Source organism: Columba livia, chromosome 1 (genome assembly GCF_036013475.1).
Source record: "Columba livia isolate bColLiv1 breed racing homer chromosome 1, bColLiv1.pat.W.v2, whole genome shotgun sequence".
Classification (NCBI taxonomy): domain Eukaryota; kingdom Metazoa; phylum Chordata; class Aves; order Columbiformes; family Columbidae; genus Columba; species Columba livia.
Window position 1 is genome coordinate 32,464,449 of NC_088602.1, and position 18,294 is coordinate 32,482,742.

The 18,294-nt window shown below is 40.0% G+C and overlaps 1 protein-coding gene across 2 annotated transcripts; it reads right to left on the reverse strand.

Moving 5' to 3' along the window:
* Positions 1–754: 754 nt before the first annotated feature.
* On the reverse strand, positions 755–13,857 carry SLC25A30 (solute carrier family 25 member 30). Of its 2 annotated transcripts, none has more exons than XM_065054207.1 (10): positions 13,584–13,857; positions 10,556–10,631; positions 8,311–8,458; positions 7,425–7,519; positions 7,065–7,150; positions 5,734–5,833; positions 4,738–4,858; positions 4,106–4,244; positions 3,053–3,133; positions 755–2,288 (listed from the first exon to the last, which is right to left on the reverse strand). In XM_065054207.1, exons 2-10 carry the CDS (start codon positions 10,617–10,619, stop codon positions 2,247–2,249), a joined length of 876 nt encoding a protein of 291 aa, XP_064910279.1. In that variant the 5' UTR covers positions 10,620–10,631; positions 13,584–13,857; the 3' UTR covers positions 755–2,246. The 2 variants fall into 2 exon arrangements, with proteins under 2 accessions (XP_064910279.1, XP_005501866.2); XM_005501809.3 differs by having other exon boundaries at positions 4,738–4,862; positions 5,738–5,833; positions 13,584–13,773.
* Positions 13,858–18,294: the final 4,437 nt, after the last annotated feature.

Genomic DNA, 18,294 nt, shown 5'->3' on the forward strand with positions numbered 1-18,294 from the left:
AAAACATTTGTGTCAATAACAAAATAACCCCACTCTTGCAGCAGTGTTTTTGATCTAGTTTAACCCGACGTGACACCTGACGTCCTCCTGACACGGGTAAGTGAAGTCCAGGAGCACGTGTTGCCATCACATCTGCCACGATCCTGGTGACAAACCACCCTGAGCCCGTTGGAGGGGACCCTGGTCCCCCTTGTCTCTGCTCCTCCCTAGTGTGTGAGCTCTGGCGCTTGGCTGACCCTGAAGCAGGGCACGGAGCGACCGTTCCTTTTCTATCTCATCACCCAGCTTCCTCATTAGCAAACTGGTTTTAATTTTCTCTGCAGCACCACCTATTAATCAGAGCTGCTTTTTCCATCATGCCTCAGAACCTGCTGCAGAATTCACTCCTTACTTTGAGAATACTCTTATAGTTTTTGTTATCTTAAATCTTTTATCCTTACATATTAAAATAAATCCTAACTATGGCATGTCTGAGCTTGGAAACAGTGTGAGGTACTCACTGCTGCAGTCACCTCAGCTGAGGTCCTGAACTCCCAGGCTGCTGTTTTGATGGTGATTTCAGGCCATCCTGCCTATCTGTCCCTCTCCAGCTTCCCCACAGAGTAGCTGGTGCAGTGTTACTCCAAAGTGGCAGTTTCCTCATCCTCTCAGAACTGCATTCATCAGATTTGTGTTACTACACATGAACTCCAGAAATCCACTTTGCTTACAAGTGTAATAAACACATTTTTGCTGTTACACAAAACTAAGCTGATTGATTTAAAAACTTTTAATAAGCTTAGAAGTGTAAAACATACTTATTTTACATAGTACAAAAATCTTTACAAATATTTCTATTAAAGCATAGAAACAAACAGTGCACATATGCGCACCCATATACAAAGAAAAACATTGTGCCTTAGGTAAAGAAAGTGCCTTGTGCATTTAAAAATCCATTTGTGAATTCAAAATTAGTAATTAAGTGATTATAGTAATTTTGAAATCGCAATGAAATTTCTTTAAGTGGAATGTATGATTGAGGAAAAGCATTTGAGAGATTAACACAATGCCACAAAAATCCAAAGCTCTGCATCCAGCTTTGCCCGTCTATGGACACAGCAGGACCCCTGTGTGACCTGCATCTCGCATGTTTCCTGTCTGGGAATTCAACAGCAACATCTGTAAGAACCTTGACATAACAGTTTAGTTAATGGCCCTGAAGTTTTGATACACATTTAAGTCCAAGGGTGATGCTTTAAAGGAAACTGTGGTTCATTTCTACATAAAATGTTTACTCGCATGTAAGAGCAACTTGTGCCTGTTCGCTACATGAAAGTGCTCAGTAGTTCTGGGTTTGGGTATCTCTTTAAACAAGGCACGCGGTTACCTTTGGAGGGCTTTGGTTCTTTTCACACAGGCACCTACATGACACACCTTGAACTGTAAAGTGTAAAACTTGCATCTTTCAGATGATACAAAACAGCCAGTAACCACTGTTGGAGTTCTTTCCAACAGTGGAAGCATGGAAAGTTTCTCTGCACGACAGGCAGAGGAGCATGGACTTGTTTGAATCATTTATGCTGAAAAAGAAATCAAGAATGATACATTGAGGGGAAAAAAAAATATTAAAAAAAAAAAGAGGCTATGCAAAACTGACAACTGTAGCAACCACACTTTCAAATGAAGCTGGATTATTTCCAGCAGATTATACAGACATCCATGGAATTAGAACACAGGAAAGCTCTAAAACCAGCAGATTTTGTATTGCAGCAGCTGTTTTGCTGAACTGAAAGCCTGCAAAGATGTCTTGTGACACTTCCCAGTTAATGAGAAGCTATAAACCATTGCAGTCAAATTGGATACACTTCTGGAAACAGGGAAAGCCCATCTCCTCAGTACTACCTGTCTTCCTTTACAGAAAGATTGTCCTTTGCCTCTTATCAAACACTGTGCATCTGAGCATGAACAGCATTAAGCTGCATTACAGATCTTAATAACACCTAACAAGTTGACAGAGGTATTCCACCGTGTTTGGTTCAGTCTAGAAAACGTTGCACATCATCCACTGAATGACACAAGCGAGCCATTGTTACAGGAGCCAGTTTGCCATGAAGTCACTTCCAGGTTGTTCTCATTCACAGTCTTGTAGTGACCTCTTCCTTTGGCCAGCATATCTCAGACAATAAAGAGCAAATACTCAAGACAACTTACAAGTTGCTCTAAACTCAAACAGTATGTTAACAGAGTTCAGTACACAATTCAGCATGTCATAAGTCTAATTTCTTCAGCTGTTCATATGTCAGAAAGAACTGGAGCAGCTGATTAAGGAAAACTGTTTCCTGTTCATGTGCAGAATTCTCACCTCACAATGAAGTACAGCTGTATCTGTGTGAAACTTTGTTCCACTGTTTGTTCCCTCCTGTGTCATGCTGCTGGTTAGCCATTTTTGTTGTGCAGTACTAGGCAGAACAATTAAACTTGCTTTAAGCTGGTTATGCCAATTACATTCCCATTGCTATTCCTCAGAATCTTAAACACAAGACTGAGGAGACAGGAGAATACTGTGAAATCCCTTAGCACCTTTACTCACTTAGCTTTGACGGGCTAAAGTAGCATTTGCTCACAGTAAAAAACACTACCAACCCACTTCCCAGGGCTCTGATCAGCCGGCTCTTGAAACAAAACCAAAATCATGTGAGACTAAGATAAACAAAGATTTCATGGCTAACTGCCTATAGTTTCCCCAGTTCTGGAAATAGCTCCCAATCCTAACCCATCTGGTCAAATTTAATTAAAACAAGGCTCCAAACTACAGAAATTGATAGGTATGAAGTTGGAGGAACTGAAAAATATTTTGCAAGATCACATTCTAATATTCACTCTGTGTGAATCAATAATTCAATCTGACCAGCAGTGATTGACTAAGAAAATGGTCAACTGCATAACTTTCCATTCATAAAACGGGAATATTTGTGCTGACATGCCACTTTCCACACTGAGCATTCTGTGAAACTGTCAATACTTGCTATTGTATGGCTACCTTAGCAGATCTGCACACCTTTGAAAAGGATACAATGATATTCCAAGGACCAAGTCTTAACCAGTTTGGCCAAAACCCTTTATATAGAGCAAAAAAGCCTTCATTCTTCCATGTCTGTAGAAAAAAAAAACAAACAAAATTAAATATCTAAGTGTGTTCTTGCTGTGTGGTGTGTGTGGCAGCGGGCATTTATTACTGAAAAATCTAGACAGCATCTAATCTAACAGGATTCTGTACCAGACAAGGGGATGGCTTAGTGCTGTAAGCTTGACTTAAACATGATTTATCATGGGACAAGGAAACATTTCACTAGACAACACCAAGATTAGTAATGACTGCAGCATTACCTGACAGGTAAAGATGCAGTCATTCAGTACCCATCCCAGTTTCATCCAAATTGCATTCCTGGACTTATTTTTTCCCCCCAAAAAAACCTTGCAGAGTGCTGCATGTAAACCTGCAGCTCACATTAAGCACCACCTTGGAATTTTTCAGTTTGCTTTATGGACTTCAAAATTGCACTGGACAGTGTAACTTGGACTGTTACACAAACCGGACTGTTCAGTCAACTGTTTGGGCACCAGTAGTTTCCTGTCCACTCTGTAAATGCCATTATGCTCATACCTCATAATCCAATTTAAGGATTTAAGAAATCAGGTCAAAATAATCAAAAATCAAAGACTGACATTGCCTTTGGCTGTACTAGGCTTTCTATCACACAGTAAGCAACAGAGAAAACCATCTGCCACCGAAGATGTTGTTCTTCAAGTACTGGCCTATGAAATGATCATTTCCTATCAATAAGACACAGATGCCAAGAGACTTCATCTCCTCATCCAAGCACCAAAAGGAACTAGGTGCCTGCGGTGCATACTAACTTCCTGCCTGCCTTTCTGTCAAAATAGCAGACACTTTTAACATCAGGTGCATTATTGGTAGTATAGCCCTCTTGAGCATTAGGTCAAAAAGCACATTGAAGTTACTTGAATTCATTTCTGGAGAAATTTAGAAAAATTTTGAGTTCTACACCAAAATTGTTGCTGGATGGCACCAGTTTCTACTAATGTTGATACATCAACTACTTACTTGTAACAAGCAATCCAAAGTACCCTTGTAGTTTGAGTGTCCCCCATGTTGTTGGCCTCTCTGATTCATCATGCGTGTTCTCACAACATCAATTGGGTTGGATGCAAGGGCTCCAGCTAACCCACAAGTAAAACTTGAGCTGATAAAATAAAGGTTTAATGAAAACTGACCTACCACATTTCAAGATGCACAAGAATCTCCCCTTCCCAGAAAACATGCAGTAATGAGTACTCAATGCTTTTAGTTAAAATTACATCAGTTAATAGATGTTAAAAAATAATTTTCATTTACTTTAAAGCATCATTTTCAGTATTTGATATACAGCCCTTACATACAGATATTTGTGCCTCTGAGAAGAGCAAATGTTTGTTTGGAGCTCTCCTCTCAGTTTGCAAAGCTGAATGATTCAGATAATACACAAACCAAAATTCCATGTTCAGAAGAAAACTGAATCCAAATCCTAAATAAAATTAGGTCCCACGCTACATGCTACCATTTTGGATGCTATTGCATTAAAAAGTATAAGCACATCAGAAGTATATTTACATACAGACTGATGACAGGAAAAAAGATTCATCCCCATAACAAGAACTAACCAATGATGAGCTATGCAAGCAGTTATACATACTTACAGAAAGTGAGTATATACTGTGTCTCCCATAAACCCAGACATAATTATATGCTTCTTGGTAAGATCATACACTGGCAGCTCCACACCAACAACAATAGCAGCTCTCTGTGCTGTCAGTGATACTCCCTGGAAAAAGAATGGATACAGTTGAAGTTTAAAATTAACTTTTGTGCACCATTAGAAAATCCTCACTTTTATAATACAAACGAATACACCATAAATGCATTAAGAACATTGTTAATTCAAATGAGGCTACTAATCAATACAAGTTTTCGATGTATGCGCTCCAAAAATGCATATTCAAGTTAACAGATAAACCACTTTTCTACATTAAACAGCAATTCCAGTTCCTTTATGCTACTCCACCTCTGCTTAAGCTAAGAATCCTTACATCAACAGTCAGCTAAACTCTCAACAATGTGATACCGGCTCCCCTTGCTGCTAGCTGAAAAACTGACTAAGTAAAGAAGATGAACAGAAAAATGGAGAATGAATAAGCTTTGCAGAGAAAAGCACACTAACAGAAAAACATTATATTTTACAGCTGTTTTAAAGCAACTGTCCATTCTTGGTTGTCATCCAGTCACTAATTGGCATAAAAGACAATCAGCAATACTTAGTACAAGAATTCCTGAGCTAGAGGAGATGTTCATTAGTACATTTACTTACAAATGTTCATTAGCATATGCTCTAAAAAGAACAGAGCATACAGACAGGGGTCTCTTGCCAAGGGTTGTTGAGTTAGTCCTAGAGCCAGTCATCCTAATTTAAGCCACCATCTCTCTCCCCTTTTTCAAGAGGTGGCTAATTCTTGAACAATACCAGCAGTAACCCTTTGTCAAAATGTCCCAGGACACCAGCAGTGAAATAGTCATGACAAACTACATACATATTAGCTACTGATTTCTCCATATTTTGGCTAAGAATGCTCTACAAGTACATTAAATTCAGTTAATCAAGAAAGTGTACTTCAAGTGTAGGATATAATTCAAAAAACTTGCCTTCCATAATCCTTTAGTGCCTTCCTTTTGGTAGATCTGTATGAAGTTGCCCATCATTCCTCCTTGAATCACACTACCTTGGGCTTGCATTCTGATCTGAGGTTCATTTGAAGACAAAATTAGAAAATACATACTTTTCAAACATACAACAGATAAAACTTTAATATTGTTTTAACAACATTTTACATTACAATATTTTAAATAGTAAAGTCAATTTCTCTTTGAATATAAATTAACAGCTGACACTATCATAAACATGATAGAATGCCTTAACTCTCCAAATGCAGCTGCTAATTTTGAACAAGTATGTGGTATAGTTTTTAACTGCATTAAGTCACTTCTATTTCTGTACTTGTACACTACTTCATTTAGATTAGACTGACAGATGGGTTCTGCAGGATGTCCTTTGAGTTCTCACAGGAACATGTTAAAATGAAAGGTTAAAAAGATTAAGGTTTCAGCTAGCAAGAACCAACGTCTTCATGGATTTCTGCGACTATCCTTGGGAACCTGCCCTGATAACTACCAAATCTAAGTCTGCTGACAAGCAAGTTGGTACATGAACATAATTTTGGGAAACAACTAACTGAAGCAACACTTGAAATAGAAGCTATTTGAAATACAACCACACTAGTCCTACAAAGGATTAAGTTTTTAGTAGTTTTAGAAGAACAGAAAGTATTTTTTATTTTTTGTTAGAGGCAGCCATGTAAGTCACATGCTACAGTTTTGTAAGTTAAATAACATCAACTCTTAAGTAACTGGAAGAGAGATCATTGACTATAATTAAGCTAACAGATTCTTAAAGAGGTGATGGTTTCACCAGTTCACTTTAAATGACTGATCCTGAAACATTATTTCCATGGAACACTGGATTACAAAGCCTTTCTACAGTATTAAAGAATCAGTACAAGTAGCACTTGCTCAACTCTTGCTTCTCAATAGATCTTCATCTATTCTGAGCTCTAGAAACATCCTAATATAACAGTGTTACCAAGAAGTCTAGATGAAATACAGTGTGCCTTCCACACAAACACTGTAGCAAAAATATTTCTTAAATTATTCTCTCCTTACTCCCAGAAAAAGTTACATGGATGCAATTACCTCCCCAGCCATCAGTTTCCCACTCCATATGTCCAAATAATTGTTATGGACCAGAAGGTGGTTTCAAGAATTCAGGATGTTACTGATTTTTTTTTTTTTAAGGTTAAGAGATGAGAATAAATAGAATTACAAAACAAGAAATTACCATATTCATCAGGAGATTCTGCATTTCCTCAAAGAGAGGACAAACACTAAGGACAAACTCTACATAACACATAATTACCTTTAAGACATCTGTAGGGTTGGCAATAGATGATGAAATTACTCCCGACAGAATGCCACAGAGAACATTTATCATCAGGGTTTCATCTATTTCATAAACAAAAAGAGTTTAGCTGCAGATTTACAAATCTTAAGATGCATCAGGGCAGGGTGATGCCACCCCTCCTGTAACCAGAGAGAATGCCAGTTACAGAAGGCTTAAACTGCTCTGACAAGTTCTCCTTGCTGACTCACTTCATTGCAATTGGTACAGGGAATGTCTTAGTAGACTAGTTCAAACCACTACAGTAAGATACCAAATGGAAACAACCAGCTTCAAGCAAAATAGTCGTCAATTAAATTGGAAAAAAAACCCACTCACCTTCTGGATGCTCGACAAACATTCTTTTTAAGCTCTGGTAAGTGCCTATTTTTATAGTTCCATATGAAGCTTGGCGTAGCATTGCAGGTGCAATCCTGTAAAAACATGCAGTGATGATATTCATGCTCAAAATTGCAAAAGACTGATTAGCAAATACTTTTAAGAGCAGGAAAGACTGAACACAAGACATCTACCACAGAAAGGTTTGTTCATTCAAATCAACAAGTTAAAATTGCTATCGAAAAGTTATTGGGTTTTTTGTTTGTTTGGGTTTGTTGGGGCTTTGGGTTTTTTTTTGTTGTTGTTTGTGATGTTGTGGGGTTTTTTGTTTGTTGGTTTGGTTTTTTTGTTGCTGTTGTTGTTGTTGTTTGTTTGTTTGGGGAGGGGGGGTGTGTTTGTCTCTCCTTCCCCCACCCCCCAAATAAAGCCTGAAAGAACATGAATGAACTGTTGAAGGGCTACTATCAGAGCATGCCTCAACTTGTGATCTATAAAATAGCTGGCAAGCTTGTCTGAAATTCAATCTGCAGATTATGTCTTTTCCCCACCATCTTGCATGTTTTGAAGAAAAGCATGACCATTTATATACAGAGGTTAATTAAATTTTTCTTCTGAGAGATGCAACAACCATAGCAGCATTGCATAGAATAACTTCATGCTTTGCTTTTTTTTTTTTTCAAGTAGGTTTGTTTGGGTTTTTTAAAAATGAAGTACTATTGCAGAGAGCAAAGACTGAAGCAATCTAAGCTTAAGCTTTCAAATTCCAGATGAATTGAGGCTAACCAAATAAGTCTGAAACCCAAGAACTTGCACACTACAGCCTTACACTTTCATAAACCATTACTATACTGTTCATAAACCATTACTATAAGTCAGTTAATTTTACCCAGAGTATAAGGCTTTCAATCCTTCTTCTCTGCATATTCTGACTAGTGCATGCACCATTCCACGGTAACGAATCTCTTTATATTTGGCATCATTAACTTGACCTTGAACCTGCAGACGTGTTTTGGTAAGATCAATTGGGAAAGTACCTTAAAGAAAAAAAATCAGAGAAAATTAATCAAGTAGTTACTAACCAAAGACAAAGAACATTATGTAAGACAAAGCAGCCTTTGTTATATATTAAAATGTGCAAAAATACTCCCAGTGAGAAAAAGTCTCTTTTACCAAGACTTTATTTTATACAAGCAGTTCATTTTATGTCACCTTGTTGCTTTTAAAAGCTTGTCAGAGGCCCTACGTACTTCCTATGTCTATGTATTGCATTCACTATGTTTTCAGGCAACATGGTTTTGCCTGGTTGTAAACCAGGCAAACTTTGCTGTCACTACCAAGTAGAGTTTGCATGCTTATTTACCAACATCTTGGAAGATCATTTCACCAAAGGCAAAGAAATTAATTCCACACAAAAAGCTATAGAGATTCTAGCCTAGAATCCAAAAAAGCAATAGCAGCAGCACCTATTTCTGTTATTGCCTTCCTGTGGCCTACTGCTATGTCAAGTGCATATTTTCCATACTCCCATTATGAAAGGATTTAGAAAACACACTCCTCCAGAGATTATCTTTAGGAAAAGGATCCCCCAGCATTCAATACTCACCTAAACACTAAAAGGAGTTGGAATTAACTATATCTGTTCTAACAAAGTTGACCAGACAAGCAAGGCTTTTATGAACTGCTTGTCTTACTCATGAAGCTTTTGGCATTATTTGCCACAGTCAAGTCAACTAAGAGAGGTTTCAAACTCAAGTTTGAACAAGATTCATAAGAGAAGGTGGAAAAGGAAAATAAAAATAGTAGTTGAACTATAATTTTATATTACAGCTCCTTAATTAAACTTCACATGCAAGCCCACCATATGTCAGACTTTATTCTGCTACTATGAAAAGCTGTATTTTGTTTATTTTCACGTACATGCATTTCAGATAAGACTTTAAAAGGATGTTAATGTTGTAGGTTTGTCCTTAGAGTTGACACTAAAATATAAGATGCACTGCCTCACTATAGCAGTTATTCTGTTGCACACTAACCAAATTTAAGTGTTCAAATCTAACCAGCCACTCACATTCAAGAAAAGGGAATGTAAACTGCAACATGGGTACTCAGAAAAGCTAAGAGAAAAATTTTCCAAGTTAATAGCTTAACTTGTGCTGGTTTGGCTGAGCCAAGCTAATTCTCCATGAGGTTAGTTAACTTCCTTGTTGATAGTTAGCATAGTCCTTTGTTTCGTATGTAGTTTGAGAACATCAAGATAACACCTTCGGACAGAATTAATGTTTTCCTCCAGTAACCCTCCAGTGTCTGGGACTTAGCATGAAAGAATGCACTGATGTTGATAATTATTGGTAAGGAAGCCAAGGTCATCCCTTAGTTTCTCATGTTTTGCAAGTGAGCAGGTATATGTGGGGAGGAGCAGATCTAGGACCACTGACTTAAGTTGGACAACAGAGCTATTCTATACCATGAACATCATGTTCCATATTTAAGTGAGAAGTTGCTGGGAATGGCTTTTTTTTTCCTTCAAATGGCTGCCATCCCTGAGGGAGTCCTGGGGCCCGGTTCCAGCATCTTCCCTGTGCCCTGCTCTTGCTCTCCACACCTTCACTGACCTTGCTGTGCTCACAGCATCCACCTTCTGGTGTTTATTGCTGGGAGCATGTGTTCTAGTGGCTAAGTATTTGCTTTGTATAATTTTCCTTCTACTATTATTTTATTAAATCTGTTTCAACCTGTGACTCAGTCCTTCTCTTTCCCCTGCTTCCCTTAAGAGAAGGTAAGGTGAGCAAACAACTGTTTGGCTATTTAGACACTTAGCACTAGGCTGGCAGCTACTTTAGCAAAACAAAAGCTGTGTATACTTATGACTGCTGTCCAGGAACAGATCAAACACCAAATAATAGAATGCAAACGTAAAGTTTGTACAAAAACAAGACTCACAGGGAACACAACTTTACAGACAGAAGTGTTCTGACATTGTAACAGCGTTCAGGTAGCATTTAAGAAAAAAAACACCTGTGCTGTAGACCTACCATGTATTACTGTGTCACTGATAACATGTAACCAAGCTTGTTTTAAAAGGAACTATCTGAGTAAAGGAAATAATGTAAACAGTTGAAGGAGCAGCTTACCACATTCTGCAGTGATGGATGCTAAGCCTCCATAGATAAAGGGCTTCCAGTTTAGTGCTGACATTATTGCTTCTTTCTGTGAAAGAAGATAATGATTTAATGCTTCTGTAAATATACATTATGTAAGTATATAGGCTAACATTTAATAAAACTTTGTGCTTTTCCATTTAAGATGGACCTTCCAAATATGCTAAGGGTAAAAACATTTCATGCCTTTGATAATGAGAAGTCAGTAATACTTCACAAAGGCATTGGGGTTCAAATCAATGTCTCTGCTGTATATTTGGGCCACCACTATCCTCACCATAAAAGGCTAAAGTAGTTTGTCTCCCAGGCATGATCTTTAGGAACACTGCAATGAATAACTTCCAATGATTCTTACCAAGCTGAATTAGCTGGATTACAGTCTGCAATCAAATAGAACTTTAAGACAATCATTACTAAACTTCTGTTCCATTTCTCCTGCTATCAACATTAACATGAGCTGGTACACTTGAAAAGAAAACAGGGATGCATACAACATTTTGCTTCCATTAAGGCCTATTTCCACCATCAGTGGCCACAATATTCCTGTGAAGGTTTTATGAAACTAGTGTAATCAGGTGCATAAGGTATACTTAGAGGTCAGTTAAGTGAACTTGACAAAGTGACTGCAAATCATAATTGGCATATGCCTGCCTATTTTAGGCAAGTTGTAAGAACTGCAAAACCAGACTAGTCCAGCTGATACAAGATTGCCCATCTCAAAACCAAGTAGCTGTCTCCACAGCTTTTTTTCCCCCTTCCTCATAATATAAATACTTTCCCCATAATATATTATCATATATTATTATTATGTACTTTCATACTATAATACATTTCCCATTTTCTACAGTATCTTCCTCAACATTGGATTCTACAGTTATCTTTTGCCAATTAACTTCGCAGAATAATTGTACTTGAAACTATTTCCTTTCACACTTCCATCCCTCATTACCTTGTTTGTTCACCTGTACTGCCCCACTGTAAAAAATATCGCAAATACACCATTTACTTAGCACCACCTTTTGTAAAGATGAGCCTTCTTTGGTCACTTCCTCTAGAAGTGCCAATAATCCTGTGTCCAAATGAAGTTAACAGAAGTTGCAGGCACTGAGCTTGCCTGAATAGTTACCACAGCCCTAGTTTTCGTTTTATCATCTTTACTTCATGAAGAGATACCTAGGTTACCTGACACTCAATACAATAAAAAGCATATAATTTCAAATACTCAACAACCAAGTGCACAGAAATCCATGTTACTCTTTAGGCCACTGCATAGAACATCACTGATGTAAGGAAAAAAAAAACAAAAAAACAACACCAAAAAAACCAACAAACCAACCACACACTACACACAAAGAAGAGGCAAGCAAGGCCACCCAGTATATTGCAAAAAACTGTGCCATGAAGAGACCAGGAGCCACAGGCAGACTATGGCAGCTTTTCAATATAAAAGCAGCAAAGCCACATGGTTATGGCGCTGTGCCAGAGGAAGGTCACTTCCATCTCCAAGTTCCTCATATTCCTGTCCTGCCATGATTAATGGTCTATCTTTCAATTAATAGAGAGAAAGCCAAGCTCAGTTTCCCCACTATCAGCCACACACATGATCTTCATTTTGAGAAACTTGTCAAAATTGAAAATACAGTAAACTTTCTCCCCCTCAACACATTAAACCAAGTTTTCATCTATCAGAAATAATACAACACCAATAAAACTAAAATATATCTGGACTTTTGTTTGGTTTGTATTTCAGTCTGCTGAGGCAATGAAGGCTACTCAGTTTTTCTGTGTAATTCTGGGGCACTGACACAATGTAGAAGTATGCAAGCTCAGCCAAATAAAGTTTTCACTTTGTACACAGATTTAGTAATATTAGCTGAAGTTTTGATACATGTATAGAATACCATAAAGCAGAAATTTTATAGCACAGTGTTCCTTTGTCACAGCCCAAGGTGAAGGCCTTACATAGCGCTATCAAAGTTTGTACCTCTGAAAGGCTAACAAGTCTCCTTTCCTGCTATTTAGGCCAAACTAACCATCTGAATCTTTTCACATGTTTCTACATTGCATCTCTTCCTTCTAGCTTTACACACTTACAGAACAAAATTAAAGTAGAATGCCAGAGCTTATCTTAAAAAAAAAATAAATAAATAAAAAAGAAACACAAACAAAACCACACCAGCAAGCAACTTTGCCCTTTCCCCTCAGCTGTCTCATTTTCTGAATTCTTGTTTTGCTTTTTACTCCAAAATTCCTCCCTACACTTACTATTTTTATTAGTAAGCATCTCCTTAGAAGTATTCAACAGTCAAACTACTTAAAAACAGTTTATTCTTCATTGTAGAATAAATTGAGGTCTGTAATCTTACTAGAAAGAAATAATTCTCAAATACACATTTTGTTCCCTGAACATCAGTAAGATGACAGAAATGATACTGTCCCTCCTAAAGGACACTGAGTTACATTAATACAGCAATTCATCCACACACTCTCAGCAAAAATACTCAGAAGCAGGTTTGATTGCTTTTAATTGGCAGTGTGATTAAACTAAAAACAAAAGCCCAGGTTCTATAAAAGAATGCATCACTTAAATATTTAGATATTTCGCTGTTCGAGAACAGACTTGAGTAGTCGTATATCAAATTATTTAAGAGTTAACAATATTGTTAGAATACTAAGTACACAGTATACTCTAGCTACAGCAGTCTTAACTAGTTAAAATGGATTTGACTCTTAAATGTTACAGAAGGCTTGTGTTAACTGAGTTATTAGTCCTAAATAGTTATTACCTGTGATAGAAGCATGCATAAGATAGCTCTCTAAGCAGTAATTTCTAACTGCATGGATTACACTGAAGACAAACAGCTCAGACTTGGTATTAAAGCAGGAAAACACCCGACCGGCGAGGGGGCCGAGGGGCCGGCCCTTTTGGACCTCACCGGCCGGGTGTGTGATGACATCTCCCGCAATCTGAGAACCCAACACCCGCCACCTTCCCACTCACCCCCAAGGCCTCTTCTGTTCCCGCGTCCTCCCTGCAGACCGCGGGCAGCCCGCCTCCGCCCCGCCGCTTATAAAGGCCTGCCCCGCTCCCCGCCGTCGGGGTGGTTGTTGGGCCCCGCCTCGCTTCGCCCGTTGGCCGGGCTCGTCTGAGGAGGCCGGTGTGTGGCGGGGGCGGGGATTGAAAGGGCCTCGGGGAGCCGTGGCCGTGAGGGGGGGTTTGATTTGAGGGGGTCGCCGAGCCGGCCTGTAATAAACAAGGAAAAAAATTAACCGCCGTGTCCTTCCAGTCAGAAGCCTCCCTTCCCCACTGGCCTTGGGAGATTTGGGCGGTATTTTCCATTAGCAGTCCTGCCCCAGGAGACTGGAACCGGTATGTCAGGTATTTCAGTGCTCCTCGGTTAATGAACAGGTCACTCACCCCTCGGGGTTTCTCCTCATCATTAACTATAGACACATTGATTTGCTCCCTCGGTTTACAGTTGAACACAGCCTGTGCTGCCAGAGACGCAACAGCAGCATCTGGGTTAAGCTTCCTTAAATCGGTACAGGAACCTTAGATATCTGCTCTGTGGGGGAACAGAAAGTGGCAGGATGGGTTCAAAAAGCTATGTTGCACTTTAAAATACCCCGCTGAATATTTTTGACTAAATAGTTCCACAAGTGATTTATTATTATTATTACTACACAGTTTTGCACAATTCTGTGTTTATTTGCATTAGCAATGCTGAAATGATACACTCAGTATGTAAGCTTTACATTGCTTTGCAAATGTGTATCCCAAGCCCCTCCAGGGTGCTGCACAGGACATCAGCTGTGGCCACCACAAGGCTGCCTGGCCGGAGGAGAAACACTGGGACTATCCATGTTCCTCTGTATCCATGTATCCACTGTACAGGTGGCACTGACCAGCCCTCGAAGACCAGACAAGAATGACAAGTCCATTCTCTTGGTTCAGTGCCCAGGACACCATGTAAAATCGCTGAAATTAGCCCAAAGGCAGCCTGTTCTGACAACTCAGCACTTCCTGTCTGAAGAGCCACCAGACGTGCCTTTAGGACCTGCCCACATGTGCTTGTAGGATCTGCCCCGGTGGTACAGCCCTGCTGCCGCTGTCACTCCAGTGCCTTGCAAATGGACAGCATGCCTTACCCCTGAAAGGTCAAAATGTCCTGCGGCGCTGCCTCCTTCACTAATCTCAGGGCAAGGCTGGCAGCTGAGAAACTCCATTTAAGCTTACCAGGTAGTAGGGGAAGGGGGTAATGCCCATTCAGTTCCCATTAAGAAGCTGGCTATAGCCTTACATGAATCTGTCAATAAAATATAACAAATTCAAAATTTGGGTCCCAGTGTGCTATAAATGCTTCATACAGTGAAAACAGTTCTCTACAACCATCCAAGTCCACTGCAGACCTCCCACAAATTTTACATTTCAGTTGTTATGGCTCGGGCAGCCCACAGAGTTCATGTTCAGTCACAGTGTTGCAAAGTTGTCTTTGGGTCTCTTGGAAGGTAGGTACAAACTCACACCTTAGAATTAGCACTCATGTTCAGACTCCCTCCTGAAACTCCTAGTAACTTGTCTAATACTTTCCAGGTTTTATATCTACAGTGAGAAGGAGGATCTTATTTGAGGTAAACTTTGAATGGCTCATTCCTTTGTTTTTGCACAGAGATCATTTGGACCTATTCAAATGCTGAGCCATTTTGCAGGACACGCACTTCTGTTTTCTGACTTTCCAAATTTGTCTCCTTTCAAGGAGGACTTTAGTTCCAGTTTAACCTTGAGTTATTCCTGGAGTTTGGCCAGCTCCTCCTGCAGGCAGCCGGTTTTTATTATCTGATGCAAACCAGTTCCTGCTCACACATTACAGCTTGCACCTGACCTAATTTCTTAAGTGCCTGTTAGTACTTAACAGTGGACTTCTGAATAAAGAGGAATTTAGGCTAACTTTTGTTACTTGTAGTGACTTTTGGATGGCTCCTCTGAATAACCTCTTTTCTTGCATTTTCAACCTGATTCATATGATAAGTAATGCTTTTATCAACAGCCAGCACACTATTTTTGGCGAGCTGCCTTGAGCCTGACATCAGTACCATATCAGCAGTAGACTTTGGTGCTCAGCATCTTTTCACATGTCTCTGAATGATCCATGTGCTATTGGTATGCTACCGGTTACAGTCTGTCACGGAGGCAACCCACAGGTCAATTTAAGGGACAACAAGGTCCAAAAACAACTTTTATTGAACCGGTGAAAAACAGGGTTTTAGCACTCCAACAGTGACTTAAATACAGGTTCGGATATCAGTTGAGGATAATTATTGAGACAGCAACTAATACAAAAGGCGGTCCACAGAGTGCATGCACGTGGCTTCACCAAAACAATGCCGGAGCCATCCCCGAGTCCCGGAGGAGTACACACTTGCCTAAACACGGTGCGGGATTATTTTTAAAGAGATACACGTACTCGTAGTGAGTACGGAAAGTGTGCACTCGCGATTCCGCGACAGTAAATTTATAATACGCTCGCAGTCCTGCGAGAGTTATTTTACTTACACGTGCAAATGTGCACGGAATCCTACACGTGTTTACGTGGAAGCACGGGAGGAAAATATACTCGCGATTGTGCGAGGGGCTCTCGGCGGCCACTCGCGATTGTGCGAGGAAATAAAGTACTTGTGCAGATGTGCACGGAAAGAAAATACACCCGCAATTCTGCGAGGATTAATTTTACACGCGCTCATATGGAGCACGGAAAGTTATATGTGCATATGTGCACGAAAAGTATAAATATACTCGCAGTCCTGCGAGAAGTTTTACTTACACCTGTGGTGGCAAGGCAAGCGGAGTCCCCATCCCGGGGAGGGGGCTCTCGGCGGCAGCATCTTGCTCGTGCTCCGAGAGACCCGCGGCAATGGGCGGAGTCTCGACGAGAGTCCCGTTTTTGTTATCTGATCAGATCTGACTGTAGGCACTCTAGAAGCTTCTCTGCACCCCCCACACTGGCTGTGGGTGCCCCTGAAGCCTCCAAACATCCCCCACACTGGGCGTGGCTCAGTGTGCCTTGGCACTCCCTTCTTCTAATGTCCCAGGAGCCAGGGTGCTCTGGGCCAAACAAAAGAAGCTGTTAGCCTCAAGTAGCAGAGAAAGGGGGAGATGTGCCATACTGAAGGAGGGAGGGGGGTTGCATTCTGCCACACAGTCTTATGACAGTTTTGTCCAAAAGCCAGTTCTTTCCTGCTGGCCTATGTAGGGCTGAGGTTTAATTAATTAGTTCCCAGACCCTGAACCTTACTGCTCCTGAGTTTCCTCACACATTTTTTATGTTTCTTTTTTAAACAAAAGAGGGCCACTCTCAAACAATTCTACCAGAGAACTCTGCTTTTTGTGCATTGATTCTTATTTTGACGTTTCTACTGCTACTTACTGTGGAAAATAGTTTCTCTTCTATTCTCTGCAGTGGTGAAGACAGTTTTGCCTAGTGTCCTACTGCTTGGATGAATGATTAGTGAAATGACTCAGATGGTTATGGGCATTATTCAAACTGCCTTCTTGTTTTGTTGCTAGTTATAACCACTGGAGAGTTTCCTTTGTTCCTTGGAAACTTTTGTAATTGTTAGACACATAATTAGCTTTGTTCAAGTCCTATTGGCTGCATGGTGAAAGCAAGGCTGCCCTGGGACAGCCACCTCTCATCCTCAGTGTTTGCACATTCTGTCTGAGGAGTTAATCTGACCCTCAGTCATACAGTGGATGACCGTAAGAAAAAAGAAACACTCACCATGCTATTGATATGTGTAAAATATAAAACATTAAATAGTTGTCCCATTGTGTTTGCCAGGGACAAAGCCTCAGCTGAAGCACCACGTCCAGGTATGTGTGATGCACTTCAAGAGGGCTATAGAGAGGAGTTGGGACAATAAGGCTAGGGTTACAAAACACAATCTGCAGGGAAAGATTGAAAGAAGTAGACTTGTTTATTCAAGAAGAGACTGAGGATAACATAATCTTCAAGACTGAAGAGTGGCTGTACAGAGGAAAGGAATTATCTTTCCTCCACCACTTGTATTAGCCATTAGAACAGACTTTCTAGTGATATGGACAGTGCTAGATGAAACTGACTGAGGAGCTTGCAGTGCCTTTGGCATCACCAGCTTTTAAAAACTGTTAAGCAACTGTTTCTCAGGAGTAGTTTCAGTCTGGATGACCCAGCCCAAGCACCAGGATGGACTCCCAAGGATCTTTCCAGACCCTTTTTTGGTAAGTATTCCATGACATTTCCTGCTCCAGCATCTAGTAGATGTCATCTAGGCATACAATGACAACACATCTTACAGTTTCCAACTTAGCAACAGACTCTGCTGTGCAGAGTACAAGAAGCTAAAGGAAAGTGAAAGCAGAAATAACAGTAAATGTTATTTTGTAGCCTTTTTGTTAATAAACTTTTTTTATAACCTGATTTGGGCTCTGGCATTGGCAAGAGCCAAAGGTCTTTATCATATCCTAGTTTTGTGCATATAAAAAGACTGTGGTATTTGGTTTCAAGGCATAAAGGGTAAAGGAATACAGGGCAGTTCCGAGCTTTGAGTGGACAAGAGAGTCATACAGCATGAGTTCCCAGCAAGGCAATTCTAGTAAATGTAAACCTGTAATCCAGTCAAAATTTTCTGAAAGTGTTGCAATCTTCCAGCAGGTCCTGGAAAATTGATTTTTC

Coding starts and splice junctions, on each gene's coding strand:
- SLC25A30 (XM_065054207.1), bottom strand. CDS start 10,619: ATGTCAGCACTAAACTGGAAGCCCTTTATCTATGGAGGCTTAGCATCC. Junction 8,459..10,555: donor ATCCATCACTGCAGAATGTG/GTAAGCTGCTCC, acceptor TTTTTCTTTAAG/GTACTTTCCCAATTGATCTT. Junction 2,289..3,052: donor TTGGTCCTTGGAATATCATT/GTATCCTTTTCA, acceptor CAGCTGCTCCAG/TTCTTTCTGACATATGAACA.